Source organism: Pteropus alecto, unplaced genomic scaffold (assembly GCF_000325575.1).
Source record: "Pteropus alecto unplaced genomic scaffold, ASM32557v1 scaffold57, whole genome shotgun sequence".
Taxonomy (NCBI): domain Eukaryota; kingdom Metazoa; phylum Chordata; class Mammalia; order Chiroptera; family Pteropodidae; genus Pteropus; species Pteropus alecto.
The window spans coordinates 9,800,965-9,822,706 of record NW_006442508.1 but is presented as its reverse complement, the minus strand read 5'-3'; the positions used below and the strand labels follow the sequence as shown (position 1 = coordinate 9,822,706).

At 38.7% G+C, this 21,742-nt stretch overlaps 1 protein-coding gene across 1 annotated transcript in view; it reads left to right on the top strand.

Annotated features, from left to right (window-relative positions):
* KDR (kinase insert domain receptor) overlaps nt 1-21,742 on the top strand; it is a 35,311-nt gene extending 13,569 nt beyond the window's left edge. The window contains exons 8-27 of the mRNA XM_025040291.1: nt 1,086-1,200; nt 1,288-1,451; nt 3,301-3,457; nt 4,346-4,469; nt 4,975-5,083; nt 5,752-6,072; nt 8,122-8,268; nt 8,604-8,735; nt 11,051-11,157; nt 11,580-11,715; nt 12,084-12,188; nt 13,503-13,616; nt 14,181-14,269; nt 14,875-15,028; nt 16,926-17,023; nt 19,234-19,356; nt 19,510-19,621; nt 19,876-19,975; nt 20,379-20,484; nt 21,616-21,742. Coding sequence (XP_024896059.1) covers nt 1,086-1,200; nt 1,288-1,451; nt 3,301-3,457; nt 4,346-4,469; nt 4,975-5,083; nt 5,752-6,072; nt 8,122-8,268; nt 8,604-8,735; nt 11,051-11,157; nt 11,580-11,715; nt 12,084-12,188; nt 13,503-13,616; nt 14,181-14,269; nt 14,875-15,028; nt 16,926-17,023; nt 19,234-19,356; nt 19,510-19,621; nt 19,876-19,975; nt 20,379-20,484; nt 21,616-21,735 — 2,633 coding nt within the window. The 3' untranslated portion in view covers nt 21,736-21,742. The remainder of the gene's footprint in view (nt 1-1,085; nt 1,201-1,287; nt 1,452-3,300; nt 3,458-4,345; nt 4,470-4,974; nt 5,084-5,751; nt 6,073-8,121; nt 8,269-8,603; nt 8,736-11,050; nt 11,158-11,579; nt 11,716-12,083; nt 12,189-13,502; nt 13,617-14,180; nt 14,270-14,874; nt 15,029-16,925; nt 17,024-19,233; nt 19,357-19,509; nt 19,622-19,875; nt 19,976-20,378; nt 20,485-21,615) is intronic.

The following is a 21,742-nucleotide window of genomic DNA, read 5'->3' as shown; positions in this document are numbered from 1 at the left end:
TTTTAAAATTTTCATTTTTTTGCAAGGCTGAGAGTCCCACTGGAATCAGCATGGGCTTTGCAGTTGGAGATACCTGGATTTAATTACTTTCTTTGTGGCTTTAAACAAATAACTTAATTTTTCATTTATTCTCTTTCGCTCACATAAATGTCTCAGCTTAGATAATAATGTATGTGGCACCCAACTTATGAGCCTTGGTAAGGATTTTGAGTTTTATAATATGGGAATACATAGAAGAGTTTTGAACAGAGAGAGAGAGACATGTTCTAATGTATGCTTTTTATAGAATTATTATGATTTTTTTTTAACGTGGCATACTTTAGGAAAATAAGGGCAGAAGTAGGGAGAGCAGTTAGAAAGCTAACTGCAATAATCCTTGTGACAGATGGTGGGTAGCTTGGACAAAAGTGGTAGAGGAAAAAGTGGGAAGAAGTGATCTGATTTTCGATATATTTTTGATGATAGAGCCAATAAGATCTACCTATTGATTCATTGGCTGCGGAGTATAAGAGAAAAAGATTGGAAAATGACCTTTGAGTTTTTATCTTGAGCAGCTAAGTGAATAATGATTTGATTTACTGATATAGGGAAGATTGAGAGAGGAGTAAAATTAGGGGAGATAGGATTGGGTATGTTCATTTGGAGATGCCTATTAAACATCCAAAAGGAGATATTCAATCTATAAACCTGGAACTCCTATAAATTTAGGAGGATATAAATGGCACTTTATGCCTGAGACTAGAGGAAGGTGTAGATGGAGAAAAGATGTCTGATAACTGAGTTCTGGGGCACATGATGGGCTGTATATAGAATGTCATAGGAGCAGAGGAGGAGGAGCACCCAGGCATCCCTGGGGTACTTAGAGAAAGCTTTACAGAAGAGAAAACACTTGAATTGAGGTTTGAGCAATCAGTAGGCTTGTGGAGCGCACTGGAGAGAGAGAAAAGCAAGGTAGCATGGGGGATCTCTGAATTCAGACCTTGGGCCTTGGGCCTTTACTCTTCACAGAAAATGAAATAATAAACCAAACGACCACTTACGATAAGTTGACATTTATGAGAATAATAATTTTTATTTTCTTTCAGAAAAACCTTTTGTTGCTTTTGGTAGCGGCATGGAATCTTTGGTGGAAGCCACAGTGGGAGACCGTGTCAGAGTCCCTGTGAAATACCTTGGTTACCCTTCCCCGGAAATAAAATGGTAAGTCTTGGAAATAAATGCAAAACATTGTTTTACATGAAAGCGAATCCTCAGCTTGTACTAATTCCTGGGATTTTTTTTTCCTAGGTATAAAAATGGAAGACCCATTGAGTCCAATCATACAATTAAAGTGGGGCATGTACTGACTATTATGGAAGTGAGTGAAAAAGATACAGGAAATTACACTGTCATCCTTACCAATCCCATTTCAAAGGAGAAACAGAGCCATGTGGTATCTCTGGTTGTTAATGGTGAGTCCATGCAGTTTTCCTCCTCTGCCCAAAATTTATTATAAAGAATATGATTATGTCTTCCTAAACAGCCAGGTCACCATTCTTTTGTTGCCTGCTGATTGGCTCACATCATGAATGGGCTCCTATGTATGAAAATGGTCAGCAGAGTTGAAATGAGATGTAGAACAGTGTGCCCTGGACATGTTTGCTTACGAGACCATGGGAATGAACTCTTTGGTGGTCAAATGCAAAATAAAAGTAGATGTACCCTCGATGGCTAAATGCTGTGAAATAAGAATGCCTGTGGGGACAGTTAACAAGCTTAAGTTGCACTGCTTTTGTTCCTGTCTCATGGAATTACGCACCTGGCATGCAAATGTGTAAGACTCTTCTTGAATTTTGTGGGAAGCTTGTAGTTTGACTTTGTAATTTTTGTATCAGTTATGCCCAGGCAGGTTGGCACTGCTGGCTGGTTGGAAGCTTTTCAGTTTTTTAAAACAGGAGTCTAGGATCTGACTCTGAGGCTGTAAAGGGAAGATATTAAGTTTTTGATTTAAGGATGATTTGAACTTGGTTTTCCCAAATTGAAAGATATAAATAAGTGCTCTGGGTGGCGAAAACGGGTGTCATGGTCAAGTAACTCTGGGAGATGCTAAATTGATGTAGAACAGGTGTCTTTATTGCAGGACTTCTCAGGGCCTTTAGCATGCTAATGTATTTTGCCATTCTCCAGGGGGGAGGCATAGAGTATTTAAGGTTTAACAAACTTATTTGACCAGAGCATACTCCTCTTTAGTAAATTCATTAATATCTTAATCTAAAAACAGTTTGGGAAATGCTTCTCTGTTGTAATTCTTTGTTCTCCCTATTGGCATGGCATGTTAAAACTTCAGAATCTTCTCGCATGACATATATCTTCCTACTGCTCTGTCTGTTAAGATTGGCTTTATTTCTTTACTGGGGCAACAGCTTAAGGGAGTGTTTTAAAGATAACAGCTTCCAGAAATGTGGCTTAGAAGCCACTCAGGAGCAGAGGATTGAGGAGTGGAGAGAAGTTGGAAAGCTAATAAGTAAAGTGAGAAGAAGGAAATGAATAAGAAATAATGGTGTAAAGATGGACAGTGAATAACCCCATCTAATTAATTCATGAAGTCACTAAGCATTTAACTTACCCTAACAGTTACCCTGCTATATAAACTAAACATAAAAAGTCAAGTTTTGAAAGTATAATCTAAGGCTTTAGGTTGAAAGTGTTGAGAAAATAGTTTCACATTTATGACTTTGGAGCCAAAAAAGAAAGAAAAAAGAGAGAGAAGAAGGGAGAGAGGAGGGGAAGAAGGAAAAGGAGGAGGGAGAGGGAGGCGATAGAGAAGGAGGAGAGGCGAGTGACCTTGGGCAAGTCATTAATCTTTTCTATGTTTCATTTCTCATGCGTAAAATAGAGAGCAATAATAGCGGTTGTATGGATTAAGTGAATTAATTAATGTAAAGCACTTAGAACAATGCTCGTTACATAATAAATGTATTTCCTATATTATTCACGACTCTTTCCTTTCTGTTTTGCCCTTTTCTTGTGAGTTGATAGGACAAGGAGAACTATCCCTGTAATGTAGAGGAGAAAGACTGAGGCACAGGGTGGCGAGATTTGCACGGTCATTCAGTTTATTAGATTATTATTATTGTTGTTGTTGCTGTTATCATATCACTAGAAATCAGGTGTCCTGTTTCCAAGTCTAGATGTTCTTTGAAAAACCAAATGGGGGAAAAATCATCTGCATAGAAAAATGGAGGCTTTATTTGCTCAAATTTATACCTTCCATTCCTCAAAGCTGATTGACAATTTAAAAGTTGTTTTTCCCATGTCTAGTACCCCCGCAGATTGGCGAGAAATCTCTGATTTCTCCTGTGGACTCTTACAAGTACGGCACCACCCAAACGCTGACATGCACAGTTTATGCCATTCCTCCCCCGCGTTACGTCTACTGGTATTGGCAGCTGGAGGAAGAGTGCACCTACAACCCCACGTGAGTAGGGCCATACCCCCTTATCCTGTCATCTCGCATTTCTTACAGCCCAGCTCTGATATGACTCCATTCTAAGCTGAGATGGCTATCTCTAAGAAAGTTACCTCTCAGATGGTAGTCTTAGTTTCCATCCACCTTTCTCTGTGTCTGTTGTTTTAGGAGATGTCTTTCCTTGGGTGTCCTGCTAGCTAGCTCTCCCTTCTTAGGTTAGCCCTGATGTATAGCTTTACAAAGGCAGGCTCTTTGTTCACTTTGCTAATTGCCAGTCTTGGTTTTTCTTCTTATACCAATCAGTTGATGAATACCACATCTCTTCTTATCTGTGAGAAGTTTCATCTCAAGGAAGTGCTGCTGGATGCAAGGGATAGACCTAGCTGCAGCCCTCAGTCTCAGGCTCCGCTTATCAGGTTCTAACACAAGTCCAGACATCCTTAGGGAAAAAAAACAACAACAAGCCACCCACCACCACCCTAAGCAGTTCATTTCCTGTTGTTGTTTTTGAGATGGCCGCTACTAGTTTCTTCCTCAGATGCTGATCATTTCCTACACCAAGGCCATAGTCCCAGAGAGATTACTTTAAGAAGCCCAATGGCTTCTTAGTTTCCTTACCTTCCTTTGAACTAAATTAACTTGAATTGTCTTGTCGATCCAATTTATGAATGGAGGTTTGTTCCCAGAATAGCTGCTTCCCTCCTGTATCCTGAATGAATCTACCTAGAACCTCTTCCTTCATTGCTGAGGCCTATTTTTAATTGGCACCAAGTCTTGTTACATGGATTGAAAGTTATTCCTAAGAATATAACAACCAAATTCTGACTCCTTTCCTTACTATTGATTTGAACTGAGAAAAATTAAATCATAATATGATCTGTTATCTCTTTCTTATAGTCAAGCTGTCTTAATGACAAACCCATATACTTGTAAAGATTGGAGAAATGTGGAGGACTTCCAGGGGGGAAATAAAATTGAAGTCAACAAAAATCAATTTGCCCTAATTGAAGGAAAAAACAAAGTGAGTCTGAAGTTCTTTAATTTGAAAATTTGTCTCTCTTTCTCTCTTTTATGGAAGGATGGAAGGATGGCAGAGAAGCAGGGTTTAATAATGTGTAAAGGATATTGGAGATTGATAATCAAATAAATTCATGATAAAATACTTGCATATTAAGTTGGCTTGAAAACACCATTGACTTTTAGAAGCACCATTGACTTAACAGCTTAGAGAAAGATAAAACTCATGTGCTATTAAATCTATACATTTGTTGTAAGGTGATTCTGATTTTACAAATATGAAAATAAGAAAATGTGTTATATTAAAACACATGGTTTCCAAAACCCATTTGTGCAATGTGTGATCTACACCAGCATAATTATACCTGTATGAATTTGAGAGTGGTCAGTGCAGTAGTATGAACAGAGTAGGCAGGTTGTAGCAGTTGGGGATGGCTAAATTTTAGTCTGAATGCATGTGCATAAAACAGCCTCCATTATTTATGGCCTTGGATTTGTTTTTTTCACAGACTGTAAGTACTCTTGTTATCCAAGCAGCAAATGTGTCAGCTTTGTACAAATGTGAAGCGGTCAACAAAGCTGGGAGAGGCGAGAGGGTTATCTCCTTTCACGTAACCAGTAAGTACTGCTCTCCAAGGGGTGGGCTGGTCTTCTTGCCAAGTGGGTGCTAAGCTGTCTGTTGCTCTCTAGTTCTTGTCATTCCTGTGAGTGGCTTGGTGTTTAGGAAGAGGACTTGGATTGATAACTGATGCTTTTGTTCATAAATCAAAGTTCCTGGGCTCATGTGAAGTCACTGGAGACTTCACTGGAGAGAGAATGATTTCACACATGCTTTTTAATTACAAGTCATGCGTTATATGTATGTCTTCATCATCCGTGTCTAGCACAATGATTGGCTTATTGGGGTTCAGTCAATATTGGTGGGCTTGCTGCTGACCAGTTGGCAAGGTTGGGTCTTCCGGATGCAGTTATAATGATAGGAACAGTGCCCTCCCAATGCTGCTGATTGTGTCTTTTTATCTTAGTTTTATGGCTAAGCTTTAGCTGATTGGAGATTTGATAAATATCTGAAGAATTCATTTACATTTCCGAATAATATATTTTGGTAAAATAATACATGTTGGGACCTGAATCGTCCATTTTAGTTGTCTCCCTGTATTATATCGTCTGGGACTGTGGAGCTTCCCTTTTCTTGGTGCTTTATAGAAGTCTGAAGGCAACAAGAAGATGACAGTGCGCTGCCCAAGTTGAGTCACTATCTTCTAACCATGGATTTTACATTTTAGGGGGTCCTGAAATCACTGTGCAACCTGGTGGCCAGCCAACTGAGCAGGAGAGTGTGTCTTTGTGGTGCAGCGCAGACAGAACTACATTTGAGAACCTCACATGGTACAAACTTGGCCCACAGGCTGTGCCCACACCTGTTTGCAAGAACTTGGATGCTCTTTGGAAAATGAATGCTACCATGTTCTCTAATAGCACAAATGACATTCTGATCATGGAGCTCCAGAACACATCTTTGCAGGATCAAGGAGACTATGTCTGCTTTGCTCAGGACAGGAAGACCAAGAAAAGACATTGTGTGGTCACGCAGCTCACAATCCTAGGTAGGGAGGCAACTCTGGATCATTCAGAGGCCATTGGAATGCCTTAGATGTAGTGCTTTCAGGTGCTGAGTGAAGATTACTATCCTGAGCTTGTGAAGTTAACTGGTACATACTTGTCTTATTCACTGAAAGTCCTTGAGGCAGAAAGAAGCTAATAATGGTGAAGAGATACATTAAAAAGAGAAAATAGTATGGTTCTTTCCAACTCTGATAGTGGAATAACTTACTAGCATCTGCAAGGGATAAGCCTGAACCAGGGAAATTTCTGCCCTGTTCTTGGGCATTTATTTACTTAAACAAACACATATTTATTGAATGTCTAGTGTGCGCTAGGAGGTTATGAGAAGTGCACAGTGGTGAATAGGTAAACAAGATAAGAACACAGACAACCAATGGGAAGTCATAGTACAATAAGGTCTCTGTGTCCACGTGGACAGAAAATGTTTTCTGTTTTTCTCCGTGCTGTGCTCTAGTCATAGAACACGTGCTAGGTGCTCAGTGAGATATCTGCTGCATGAAGAGTATGACGGTGGGGTTGTTTAGGACCTATGAGAGCCCAGGGGAGGGGTGCTACATGTAATGCCTGTACTTCTGTATCATCTCATGTGGTCCAGCATAGTTCAAGGTCCATGAGATAATTTTAGTAAGCAGATAGCTTTGTAAACTCCCCATGAAGCCACTCTTTATACCTCATCTAACCTTGTGCTTCTCTGTCTCTGAGGAGATCAGGCAAATTTAGAAAGTTTCTCTTTGTGCCATTACCCTCCATTTTCTCCTGTCCTTTGTGTCCCTTCCAAGCTTCTAGAGAAGCATGTGTTCTGTTTTTTATTGTTAGGAAGGGGAACTGCCAAGATAAACTATACCAAATTTTTGAGGATAATATCTTCAGAGGCCTTGGCATATTTTAAGAGTTATCTTCAGATAAACATTAGGATAGATTTTGCTAGTATAAGACTTAGGTATGAAAAGAAGAGATATTTTTGGGGTGAAGTCATCCCAGGGCTCTTCAAATCACACCACATATATGATCATGTTTTCTGTTCACCTTGGTGACTGGTCTTGTTTCAAGTCAATGGAAGAACTCAGAAAGAGATGTGAGGGAAGCTCCTAGCCTTGTTTGCTTCCCTAAGGTCTCCCGAGTTGTTTCCCCAAAATTATTCTTAGAAATAGACTAGAGTCCAGGACCATTTGTTTAAACTTCAGTGTAGTTGACCATTCAGGTAATCTCATTTTGCTAAGTAATTCTTTCAGGAAGATTCCTTTTGATATTCAATTGGTTTGGACAAGATATTTCTACAGCACTTTGATGAGTTACAGGAAAAGAATAAATCTGAAGTTTTGCTGTACAGGCAAACAAATACCCAAGGGCTTCATTTTCTTTAAATCTTTGACTTTCCTTAGGATATTGTTGTTTTTTTCATGTGTGTTTTAGTGGAAATAGCATTGGACTGGTCTCTTAGGCTCACACGATTCTATTAGTTCACCTGGTTAGAGAGTTATAGGGACTTGGGCATATTGTTTAACCCCCTGAAATGCAGTTATTTCATTGGTAAAATAAGGCAAGCACTCCTGCCCTGTCCATCATAGAACTGATAGTGAGTGACAGAAATAGTACAAATGAGTTTTATAAAAAGTACCAAAAAAATTAAAGTGTTCTTTGCTGAATTACACTGAGGTTTTGGACTTTCCAAGAGAAACATGGCAAAATTCTAGGGTGTCACTGGCTAGAACGTTCATGGGAGGGAAACTATATCTGGTTAGAGGAAAAAGCCATAAAGATGACAACCTTTATTTTGTGATGTAATTATCAGTTTGAATCACTAATATGAATGTTCAAAGAGATGCAGTAGTCTGTCTAAACTGTCCTGACTTACTAGTTTCATTTCATTTACTCAGTGACCAGTGGTACTATTATTGACCCTGGGTGTTTTCAGCTTAGTAAATCAACAGTGTACTGTTTACTAAGTTTAAATGGTTTAATAATTTACTGATACTCAAAGAATTTCAAAAGTTATATCTAAATGTTCTATTTTCTTTTTGTGTGCATAGAACGCATGGCACCAAGGATGACAGGAAACCTGGAGAACCTGACGACAAGTATTGGCGAAACCATTGAAGTTTCATGTACAGCGTCTGGGAATCCCCTTCCACGGATATCATGGTTTAAAGATAATGAGACACTTGTGGAAGACTCAGGTGAATGAACATGCCTATCTCTCTTTGGTTGCAGAATTTTCCTGGAGATGTTGTCTAAAATCTATATTATTTCTTGATTTGCCTTAGGTAGAAAAAAATAGCAATCTCAGTGTTCATGGTCTGGCTCATTTCATAGACTCAGAATCAGACAGAGTATTCAAACTTGTTGAATTCTCATGACAGCCAGGGGTGATGAGTCAGCAGTAGATCTTATATAACCCTTTAGAGTTGAATAATAGCCCAAATAAAGTGCAACATTTATATTTTAATATTTTCTTTTTCCTGAAAAGCTCTTCCAGACCACATCCTAAATAAAAATTTTATTCCTTTCTCAGGCATCATACTGAAAGATGGGAACCAGAACCTAACTATCCCTAGGGTGAGGAAGGAGGATGAAGGTCTCTACACCTGCCAAGCATGCAGTGTTCTTGGGTGTGCGAAAGTGGAAGCATTTTTCATAGTAGAAGGTCAGTGGGACTTCAAAGACACATCAGATGATTTTTAAGATTAGCATGTATTTTATATATATTCATATATTTTGGGTGGAAGATTATAGGTGATTTTTAATATTCTTTGTACTTTGTAAATTTTCTACTATAAGTATATATTATTGTAACCAGAAAACATAATTATTGTTATTTTAATTCTGATTGCATCACATTTCTGTCCCCATAGTTTTCATTGTGGAAAAATTCGTAGCCAGGCAGGCAGAATATGCTCCTTTCCCTGATTTTTTCATTTGAATGGCTCAATTAACTTGACATGGAATATTACTTCTATATTTATTTGGAAAAACATTAGAATTACTGCCTAGTTCTGAAAATCAGTATTATCCAGATAGTCACAAAGGTTCATAGTTTTCATTGGACTAAAGATATAGTTCATTTGTGAAAATAGACCATTGCTTCTCTGAAATGGAAAATTGGGGGTTTTTATCTAAACATAAAAGGAAACTTGTATGCATATGTAGGAATGATGTGAAATCTGGCATTTTCTCAGATGGGAAAGATAATTTTTGACAAAATATTTTATCTTCAGAAGTGTATTCTTATGTCTTTTTAAAAAATAACCCATCAAGGGGACAGTGGAAGTGTATTACATGGGTGAAGGAATGGTGTGCAAGGGGAAGAAAGAAGGATGGTGACAGATGGAGGAACTGACAGATTTCTATGAACTCATCCTAACTTGTCTCTCAAAGCCTAGATTGTAGTTCCTTTAATCTGTCAAATCTCTGTTGCCAAGTATTGCATCTTAATACCTTGACTTGTTTTCAAATCTGTAGGCTTATTACCATTTCACAAACTCCACTTGCAAATAAAGATTTCAAGTGCTTGAAATAAAGATTTCAAATGATGTGGTGGTTCGGCCACTGCTGAAGAGCTTCATGTCTTAGAGCAAATCCTAAGGCAGACTTTCAGTGCTGTCCTGTGCTCTGCCTCACCTCTTTTAGCTGTCTGTGGCTTGTTACTGATATCCAACTAGATAACACTGGCACAGGGATTATATTTACTTCTCACCCGAAGAGAATACTAAGAAAAGAAGTGGTAAATTGTAATTTTCCTGCTAAGTTCCCAGATGTTATTATGGGACTATTAATACACAAACTTATATAGACAATTGAATCTTTGAACTTTTTACTTTGTGTACGTGGACTTTTAAATGTCTATGTATAAGTAGAGAATTACTTCAGTAAGACCACCAGAGAAATAAAATCTACTTCCAAGTATCCTTGGTGCTTGTCTCTTAACTGTTAACTCTTATTTTGCTAACTAATTGATTACTTGTCTTTCTGTCTTTTTGAGGCTGCCATGGGTGGGCCACTCGCGCTTGTAGCCGGGTTTGGTTCACACTACCCTCATCCAGTGGGGACCCTAAGTGATAATCGCTTCCTTATCACCCATTTGCTAATCACTCTTAGTGGAAAGCCTCCTCTGGGCTTAATTTCTCCACTCAGAGCTGTCCTCTGGAGCCCTGAGCTTCTGCAGCTTTCCTTGTTGACCTCTAGCCTTTTCTCTTCTATTTCCTTTCGTGAGTGGTTTTAAACTCATATTGCCAGGCCATGCAGCATGCACTCATTTTGGCTCTCTCTTTTCCCCACTCAGGCTCCTGACACACAAGGACAAGGTGGTATAATGGTTAACTGGTATTGGATAGACTTTGTTTAACTCTTGACCATTCCACCAATTTGCTGTGTGTCCTTGATGAAGTAGCTTAACCTCTATAAACTTGTTTCTCCATCTGAAAACTGAAAGTTATTGAGAAGATTAAGTGAGATGACATATTGAAAGCGATGATCACCTAGTAGGTGTGTGGTCATCAATAGCTCTCTGGCCAAAGGACTACATTTATTTCCCTACTTAGTTTCTTAAATGATCCTTTCTGAAACTCTATACAGATCAAAACATAGACCATCAGTGTGAAACCAAATTTCTTTTTCTCTAAATGAAAACACTTCTCTATAGAAATTGATCTGTTTTCTTTCCATCAAAGTCAGTTCTTCTTCCAAACACTTTCTATGCTTGTCTTTGAAGACATTAATATTTTTATATTTAATTATTTTAGAATTTTGTTGTTGGATGTTTTCATGAGCAACATTTTACAAACTTTAAATTATCCATTAAGAATAGTAAAAGACTCCGTCCAAGTTAGAAGTTTGCGACTATTATTGTTTAGGATTTTTTCCATGTCGGTAAGCTTGAGATCTTCCTTTAGCATTGCACTTTGTCATCTAATATCAAAGGCGTTTCCAACTGCTGATGCCCATTCAATTGTGTATTTCCAGGTGCCCAGGAGAAGACGAACTTGGAAGTCATTATTCTAGTAGGCACTGCAGTGATTGCCATGTTCTTCTGGCTACTTCTCGTCATCATTCTACGGACCGTTAAACGGGTAACAAAATAATTTCTCATCCATCCAATGCACATTGGTTTTCATGATTGATGAAAGCTGACTGGGGCTCTTTGAGTTGTTTCTTCTCATTGTTATTGGCTCAATGGGCACAATTTATTTCAATACAATAACATTCTTGCCCACTTTCTTTTGGCTGAAACACTGGGCTTTAATTAATAGAAGCCACTAGGAGAGAAAAGGTTTAGACTGTCTAGTGTAATTAAGATTTAAGACTTTAATTCTGTGCTTATTTAGGAGTTGAGAGGACACTAGAAACAGGATTATAATAGAACTACTCTCACACTCCATGAGTTTATTTGAAAAAGAGACATCAGGAATGGGGCTGCCATCAAAACAATAACAAGCACACAAAACAACAGCCAAACAGAGTGTGTATGAGTTAAAGGAGTATTGCTTTCTAGGCCAATGGAGGGGAACTGAAGACAGGCTACTTGTCCATTGTCATGGACCCAGATGAACTCCCCTTGGATGAACACTGTGAACGCCTGCCTTATGATGCCAGCAAATGGGAATTCCCCAGAGACCGGCTGAAACTAGGTGTGTTTTCAAGTAATATTAATTTGATATTAGGTTTACCAGGCCATCTCGTCTTCTTTTAAGATGATGACCAATCTAGTCTATTCAAATGTTGGGTTCTGGTTCAGCAATATTCATTCCATCTCTTGAATTGGAGTAATCACCCTTTGGTCGTTTAGATGTAAGGTCCCTTGTAATCATCCAAAGTAGGACATTTGGAAAGTGAAGGGGGAGGTATTAAATAACTAAGCTAGGACAAGAAGGTAAACTATACTGTTCATACTAAACTGGGATGTGTGGTCACCCTACCTAGCTGGAATCTCTGCAAATCACTTTGGTGGTGTCATAGTCCAAGTCTGTTTTGTTGCTGCTGTCATTGCTCACTGTAGGTAAGCCTCTTGGCCGTGGTGCCTTTGGCCAAGTGATTGAAGCAGATGCCTTTGGAATCGACAAGACAGCAACTTGCAAGACAGTGGCTGTCAAAATGTTGAAAGGTAAAGCAAAATTATATGGTGATGTATTCCTCTATCTGTTTCATCTAGTCTTTAAAAATGATGAAAGACTTTTATCAGCGGCTTTGCTGTTAGGAAGGCCCACTAACCAGCATGTAGTCAGCGTATATACCTTTATGCAAATTGGAAAATAGTTCCTCTTTTATAGCCTCATGCCCGAGTGCACAGCCAGGCAGGCAAAGTCAGGGATGAGTTTAAGCCCACCTTGCCTGGGAGTCCTTATGCAAGGCACAGCTTGCACAACTGTACTTTGTGGCCTGGCTATAGGAAAAAAATATTTTGGTTATATAAAATTTTTAAAAATATATTATAGTGTGATAGTAAGATAATTATAGACTGTCTGGAAACATGAAAAAAAATTTGGCATAATAAATCAAAAACAGTAGAATACAAAAATAGCATGTTCCCTAGGATTGAAATATATAAAGATTTCACATATGAAAGAAAAAATGCAAAATAAAAAGAGTTGTGCTGGGAATAAGGGATTATGGGTGATAGTTAAAAAATTAAAAGCTTTATAACCAACTGCTAATCCTAATAGTAATGAAATTCTGGTCTTGTCATTTTAATTTGGGGGAGCTGATGAGCATAAAGCTCTTTGCTCCGGTTGTAAAGTGCTTTCATTGATGAAGACGATGCCACTTACCCTTTGCCAACAGGTCTTGTGCATTTGAAAGCCATCTCTGGTTTTTGGCCTGTTCTCCCTAGTGGCCAAGGGGATATGTAATTTTGAGGTGCCTCATCAGGACCTGAGGTGTGGACTGTGTGAATTAGAGGGAAGTATACCGGTCTGTACTGGATCAAACTCACAGTCTTAGTCTCATCAGTCTCTTGTGCCAGCTGGCCCTTGTTAAGTTTCCTTTTCAGCACTGATTAGTGGGAACTTCAGCATAGCCCCTAACACATGAGGATATTTAATACAAAGTGTTGCTTCCTTATGAGGAAGCACTGAAATAATCAGGCCCTAAGAAACGTAGTAAACCTGATATATGAAAATCCCCTTTATTTTTGTGAAAGAAGAAAGTCCGGGCATGATTCAATTTGAGGATGTATTCTCCACTTTGCAAAAGACTTCACAATGGATTCTTTTAAATATCAAACATTCCGAGTGCACTTAAAGTAGGAGTTTGATTTAGAATTAGAAAATATAATTTATATTTGACTTTTAGGAGAATACACCTACTCTGAAATTGGGCTACAGTTATATTTTCTCTGGAGGGCAAGTTGCACAGATACATCAATCTATCTAAGGTAATGCCCACGTTTATGATTTCCCTCTTTTCCCTGTATTTGTAGAAGGAGCAACACACAGTGAACATCGAGCCCTCATGTCTGAACTCAAGATCCTCATTCACATTGGCCACCATCTCAATGTGGTCAACCTTCTAGGTGCCTGTACCAAGCCAGGAGGTGAGTACCTGTGGTTGGTTCTGATTGCATTCGCTTCTCAGCTGGTATTTGAGGGAAACCGCTTACCTCTTGTTCTTGTGGCCTTGATTTCCTTAACTTAGGATACTTTGCCAGATTCCAAGAAATCAATACATTTCATGGAGATTAAATGGCATTATAAATTATTCTAGAACTTCCTGTGAATTAAAAAATGTCACATTACTATAATACAGTTTGCTACTTGTGTAATAGGTGTTCAGATGAGAAAAGTAAACTTCCCAAAAAACTTGAAAGCAAAGGACCCTTACAGTAGTTATCCCTGAAATGGCATCCTCTTAGGTGATTATGTTGAAAAGCAAGTAGGTTGGTTTTCTTTTTAAATTTTGTCAATCTTATGGAATTGCCTTTTGGAAAAAGAAAAGTTCCAATATCAGGGAATTGTGACCAGCTGATTTCTATGATCCTGTCTCCAGTGAAAGGTTGTGGCCTCTTCTGTGATAATCTCTGGTTTAAAAACATATTAACTTTAGTGAGAAACATGAGTGATAACTATTTTTTTTTTTTGACATAATGTGCTGTCTGCAGGGCCACTCATGGTGATTGTGGAATTCTGCAAGTTTGGAAACCTATCAACTTACTTGAGGAGCAAGAGAAATGAATTTGTCCCCTACAAGGTATGTCATTTCTTAACTCAGCTCTGATCACATTGTGAAATGGAGGAAAACTCAAAGTGATACAGGTTAATTTTTTTGTTAAAGTTCTGTGAAGAACTCGTAAAGAATCTTCTCATGTTACCTCTTGGCTGTCATAACTTCCTCTTTTACCTTCTGGGAGACACGTGCTTTTCATGTTTTATTTTTGTAACTTTAATCTACTTACCCATTATAAATGGTGCCTGAGGAGGAGAGAGAAGGATGGAGTGATTAAGGGAAGGCCAGAGAGAAGGAAAACCTTGGATTATTCTCTCTCTCCCCTAATCCCGTTTGGCCCTGTAAAGTGTAAATTACTCTGTAAAGAGCACCGTACTGTTGAAAGTGTGTCTGAGTGAAACTTGAAACAAGGCATTATCTACTGAAGCTAATGAAGGAGCTAGGCTTTATGGAATAAAATTTATTATGTAGAACACTCGTCCAAAATTTCAGCTCAGAGACTGCCTAATCCTGATGCTGATGTCCTTTTAGTCTGATTTTTAATAGTTACACTTACTTTTAAAGTTTACTAAATTTTAGAGATCTCTTTTGTATTCAAGGAGTTTGTTGGTTCATATGTTTCTTTGTAGACCAAAGGGGCACGGTTCCGTCCAGGGAAAGAATACGTTGGAGAAATTACCGTGGATCCTAAACGCCGCTTGGACAGTATCACCAGTAGCCAGAGCTCAGCCAGCTCTGGATTTGTTGAGGAGAAATCTCTCAGTGATGTGGAGGAGGAAGAAGGTACCTGCTATGAATGCCCTTGTAGGAACAGACAAGGTGACAGAGTGTTAAGATGAATTTTGCTGTGAGAAATGTCTGACACTACCTAATATTTGAAAGACTTGAATTTCTAGACTACTTTCATTCAGTCTCCCCCAAAGTGAAGTGTGGGTACTCCAAACAAGCAGCAGGCTAGGCTGTAAAGCAAAGTATGTCTAGCCTGAGAAATCTCAGTACCCCAGAGTTGCTAAGTAGTAGGCAACTATCAAACAAATGCCCTTAAAATATTGGTCAGCATATATTATCAGGAGAGGCCCAGCACTATGCTCCAGAAAGGAAAAGGAGGCTCTTTGGTGGCTAATTAGCCTCCCCATTGCCCTAAGCATTGCTTACCTCACCAGCACAACAGAAGTGTTTTAATTAATCATACCCAGCCTTCTCCAAAGCAATGTAGGGGCCACCTGTTGTTTCTACCTTACCCCAGTGGCTTATCAAGTCTTCTTTCCAACTATACTTCATCAAAGGAGTCTTGGCAAATATACTTTTCTTCATCCAGTTATACTTCCAGTGATATTTTAGGGCTCCATCTGAGTGTAGCTGTGTTCTCAGCCTAACTTCTAGAACTACTTCTGGCTCCAGGATATACTATCTACTTCCATCAGAAGGAGCAGAGAGAGCTCCATGGATATAGAGATGGAGCTTCCTGACATCTAGGTCCTCTTGAGGCATGAGCTTAGAAGAATCTAACCATGAAATGGTAGAAGAAACTCTCTTCTATTTCTCTTGACATGAGGCCATAGATAGTACTGAAACCTGCCTTCTTTCCCTTAGAAGCCAAGCAGCCAGTGTGAGGCTGGAACGTGGTCTAGAAGAGTATGGGGTGGTTGTGTAGACCTCACATAACTGGATTCACACGGAGTGGAGCCATCTGCTCCATCCTTCTTTCTCACAATATGGTGGCCAGGGAACTGGACACGCAAGGGATTGAGGTAGTAAGCTGGAGTAGAAAGGATGTTGGCCTACAATTTTGCCTACATTTCTTCATTTGGAAAACAAAGGGGTTTTGCTGATTATTCACTGAGGGCTCTCTAGCCCTAAGCATAAGAAATCATTAAGAAAACAGTTCGAGCCTTTTTAATACTTACAAGGTTATTACAACTGAGTCTTCATTTACTTTGGTATTCGTCTCCAGGAAAGAAGCCATCTCTTATCTGACTAAAATTTAAGAGATCATGCTGAAAAACCCATTAATGCCTTGGTATTTGTTTGTGTCAGTTGCATGAAAGTAAATACCATTGATTTACTAAATTCATCTTTCTCTCCATGTTCCTGTCATCTCTCATTCATATCCTTGAAGGAAAAAAGCATTCTCACAGGCCAGATTTAATGTGTTTACAGTACTTTCTCAATTCAAAAGTGAGAGAAGTAAATATATTTCTGGTATTTTTAGTTATCTGTTATAGATAATATTTTGACCTTTGGCCTTTGTCCCAGGACAAAGCCTGGAGAGAACAGATACAATAACCCTGAATACTGTTGTTTTATTTTTAGAGTTCTTGATATGAAACTATTGTTTATCCCTTTGGGTACATGAAAAAAACAACAGTTTTAAACAGCAAATTTGAAAAAGTCCTCTTCCACTTTATTACCTGTGCCAATTTTACCTCCATTCTGCCTTCTGGATTTGCTGGTTCAATTTGGCTGAAATAGAAAAACCAATATTTTTGCTAACGGGAATGATGAAGGCTAATAATACTGGAATTCAGCAAATTTACAGAAGATAGAGGCATTTTCTTTCTGATTCTATTTCATGAAATTTTAACTCCCAAGTTATAAAATGAAGATTACTCTAACAAACTTATAGACAAATAGTTTCTAGTGGAAATACTGATCTCTGTCCTCCTGCACCTTCTGACAGTTTCTGAAGATCTGTATAAGAACTTTCTGACCTTGGAGCATCTCATCTGTTACAGCTTCCAAGTGGCCAAGGGCATGGAGTTTTTGGCATCACGGAAGGTAAAACAGCTCAAAGGGAAGCCACATATCTCTTCAAATCACAGATTTGGAAATAAGATGTCCGGTGCCAGGCACTGGTGTTTGTTGGGGACTATAATTCATTCACTACTTCCAGGACTATTAAAAGAGCTCTGTAAGGGAGGTTCCGATTATGTTAATTAAGGGGGTGTAAGGATTAGAATTTCATGAAATTAATTCATGTGATAAATACTTATTGAGCATTTACTAAGAGCAGGCAGTCTTCTAAGCAGTAACGATACTGTGTGAACGAACAAGCAAAACTCTCCAGCTTTATGGAGTTCACATCCTGGTGGACGGAGCAAACAGTAAATAATATCAACAAGTAAAATACATAGGAGGTGAGATGGAAGTAAGAGCTATGGGGAAAATGAGCAGGGAAGGGTTATAGAATATATAGGAATGGTATGTTTGTCACATGCATATGCTCCTGTGTTTGTGTATGTCGATTTTAAATTTTAAACAAAATGGACAAGGAAGGCTTTATAAGAATGTAACATTTGAGCAATGACCTGGAAGAGGTGAGGGACTGAGCCTTGTAAGAGAGTCTATTTTTAATTTATTTTACATTTATCACGATCTATCAAAAAGTATTTGTTAGTAGTATAATTAGAAGCCAGGAAGGACAGGCTTCAGATGAGAGCGATTAAAAGAGCTAAAATTAGAAAAATAGGCCAAACAAAGGCTGAGGTGGGGACATGACAAGTTACAAATATTCCAAAGATTGTAAACACTATTGAGGGAGCGAGGTTGGTTGAAGTCACCTTTCTGGAAAGGATATAATGGATGATTTGACATTAAATAAGAAAAAATCAAATTAAGTTTAAAGAAAAAGTATCTGTTGACAAAATGCATTTGCTGCAGCCTACGGAAGGAAGAAAGACTGAAAGTTTGTTTGGCTTTTTTTGATTTTTAAAGTAGACTGAAATCCCTAACCCAGTTTATTTTCCTGAAATTAAAACTCATCAGTTTCATAGTTTTAGGATCTTGGATGTTCCTGTGGGAGCTCTTGTCCTCTCTTCCACAGGCAAAGGAGAGAAGTAGGGTCTTACAGGATTTTCCCAAAGAGAAAGGCCCTTGGCTCTTCTTGAAGATTCTGATTTTTTCAAGTATTTTTTTTTAAGGCCAGGGCCTGCCATTTAGTCAGGGTTCCTTTCGGTGACTAGGAATGGAATGGGGATGGGGGAAGATCCTTCGACTTCTCTTTAATCTACTAACTGATTTCTTGAATACCACCTGGTTGTTGGGCTGAAAAAGGAAGCTCTTAGGTTGGGAAGGAGGTAGGAAAGGCTGGCTGTTTTTTGGAATCTCCTGTCTTGCTCAGCCATGCTAGACAATGTGCTTTTGAATATGCCTCATTGAAGGAAAGAGCTACACAGATGCAAAGTGTGAGATGGTCAGTAATGCTCAGCTCACACGATCACTTCTACAATGACGTAAGAATTCTCATCTAAACCTTTCATTCATTTCTCAATGTTCCTGAGACTCCTATTCTCTCACAAATCTACCAGGTGGAGCTAAAGCTGCTCAGTAATATGAAGTTAGATGAAGTTGGGGAATATAGAGAAGGAAGAAACTGGGGAGCAGAAAAAAAATAGAAAGAAAGCCAAGGAGAATTGATTTCCCTTTTTAGTGTGCCAGAGAATCACCTTGACTAGCGAGAAGCTGAAATTGCTTTGCAAACAGGATGAGCCCCACTGCGAATTGTTTATCAGGGCCAGTCCAGCTATGTATGGCATGGGGAAACCAACAAAGGGCACCAAACCAGTGAGAGCCCCTTGTTTCTGATTTCCGTGCATTCATTCAAAATAAATCCCATTCTAGGGCCTCCCTTAGAATAACATGTTTTAACCGTATATGGAGCCAGGCAAAAGGGATGTGTGGATGTGACTAGAAACACATTCTTAATTGTATCCAAGAGAAGTCTATTTATGACTCCCTCATCATACTATAACTTAATGTAACTCCAAAGTCTGAGGCTGTTTATGGAATAAGCAGATGTGTGTCTCAATGAAACTCAGACTTTTTTCCTGAAGTGTTGATAAAAGATATTAACCCGGTGCTTGTTAATCAGTTGGTTTTCTGATGTGGGTTTTTTTTGGTTTTTTGTTTTTTTTTAAGCATGAGGTCACAACAGATGTAGAAAAGATCAGCTGTGCCGAGACCTAATGCATACATGATTCTTTTTTCAGTGTATCCACAGGGACCTGGCAGCACGAAATATCCTCTTGTCAGAGAAGAACGTGGTTAAAATCTGTGACTTTGGCTTGGCCCGGGACATTTATAAAGACCCAGACTATGTCAGAAAAGGAGATGTAAGTTTCAAAGATGAATCCAGTGGTCTATTAAGTTGCAGAATTCAGACTCCTCTTAGTACACTTCAGGACCTGTGTTCAGGAGTAAAGGAAGTGTTTTTCTTCAGATATTTGCTAAGTCAGGTTCTGATTACTTGTCTTCTATCCTCTTAGGCACGCCTCCCTTTGAAATGGATGGCCCCAGAAACAATTTTTGACAGAGTGTACACAATTCAGAGTGATGTGTGGTCTTTTGGTGTCTTGCTCTGGGAAATATTTTCCTTAGGTAAGTCTCCTCTTGGTCTCTCCACCCAGACTTCAAGTAGAATGATAAAAGTCAGTGGCCCCAATAAAACTTTTTCTCTCTTGTATTCAACCTTTATTGAGTGAAACTTGTTTGGAAGGTTTGGATTATAAAATCTAAACAACAGAAAGTAGGAAAAGATATATAGATGATGGGATGTTAAAAAATCAGGCCATCATGGTTTTCTATAAGAGAAAATCGAATTGAATAATATCCCATTCCTGTTTTTCTTCTAGGTGCTTCTCCATATCCTGGAGTAAAGATTGATGAGGAATTTTGTAGGCGATTGAAAGAAGGAACTAGAATGAGGGCTCCTGATTATACCACACCAGAAATGTAAGGCTTTAATAATATCTTTGTATTCTCTTTCTTTGCTCACAAAATTCTCCCTGCTTAGAGACTTGGCATTATATACACCTTCTTTGTGGCCTAGTTTGTGTCCTTCTTCTCCCTTACAGTCCTTCTTTGATAATCTCAAGCACAGAGTCATCTCTTCTTCTTGAAATGACATCGTTTTATCTATACCAACCAATTACTTTTTATTAGTTGTTGATTTATAATTTTCTATTCTGTACACACTTGATGCTCCAAGGGGAGCATCAAGTGTCTAATGTTTCCCTGTTTAGCATCTTGGTTCATGGTAGACTCTTCGTAAGTATTTACTCATTCAAGTGCTTATTTTCAGCATCAGATCAGGAGGAAAGAGGTTGTGAATGACATCAGTGTTTTGCTTCTCTAGGTACCAGACCATGCTTGACTGCTGGCATGGGGAGCCCAATCAGAGACCCACGTTTTCAGAATTGGTAGAACATCTGGGAAATCTGTTACAAGCTAATGCTCAGCAGGTTTGTGAATTCCATCCAAGAAGCTTCCATAAAGAGCACTTAGGTGTCAAGGGCTCCTCTACTGCCTAGATCTTCTCATGGTGACCATATTATCCTCTCAACCAATGAATAAGGAGCCATATTTTTCTAGATCTGAGCAGTAATGATTTTCTAAAAGCTGTAATTATCTTTCTAGACAGACGAGATCTTAATTAATAACCTGGTCGTATACCACTCTTATTATTATGAATGTACCTTTTTGTTAAGTCTTTGATGCTCCTCTAAAGTAAAAATAATAACAACAAAGTAGTTGATCCACAGAATATCAACAAGAGATGGAATTTCAAGGAATTTTTAATACATTCTGCAGGCAAAAATGTATCAGAACCCTCTCTGCAAAATAGATGGCTTTTTTTTTTCTTTTTGGTAAAATTCCAGGCCTTCATAACTTCCATAGGAGAAATTTAGACTTGTAGCCTTTACCACTAGAAAGTTATTTAATCTCCACTCAACGCCTCTTACTATAGTGAATGGAAACCAATTTCCTCCTGCCTTTCTTTTGAACATCTGGGGGACAATGGGTCAAATCTGTTTTTATCATAATCCTTCCAAACATTTAAAGGTATCATGTTGCCCTTTATTTCTTTCTTTTGATAAAATAATGTTAAGTTGTGCAACCTTTTTTAGAAGACCTATTTTCCTGCACATTTATTGCCTTTCTCTAGACTGTCATCAGTTTTTCCATTGCCTTGAAATGTAAAGGTTAAAATTGGATGATATGTCCTTTAAAGGGCCTGGCTTGTGTAGACAGGGCTTTGTGAAGAGATGATTTCTGGGCTCTGTGGAGTTTCATGTGTTCTGTTGCTGTGACTGTGATCACAGCCTGCTTTGTCTCATTATAGCCACAGTGCTCTGTGTCCCCTACCCCTATCTTGTTATTCATGAACTTCTTTATTACACTTTAATGTACACACACCTTTTGAGTGCTCTTTTGTTTTTGACAAGCCATTTTTAATGTTATCTTAAAGTTTTACATTCAGGCATGAAGGCAACACACCCCATAACCAAGAAGCCCCCCTTGGTCTTTGTTTTTCATGGAAAGGCCCTTGAAGGACTGAAGCCATAACAATTGCACCATGTTTATTGCTTTAGGATGGCAAAGACTACATCGTTCTTCCTATATCGGAGACTTTGAGCATGGAGGAGGATTCTGGACTCTCTCTGCCTACCTCACCTGTTTCCTGTATGGAGGAAGAGGAAACATGTGACTAAGTTCCAT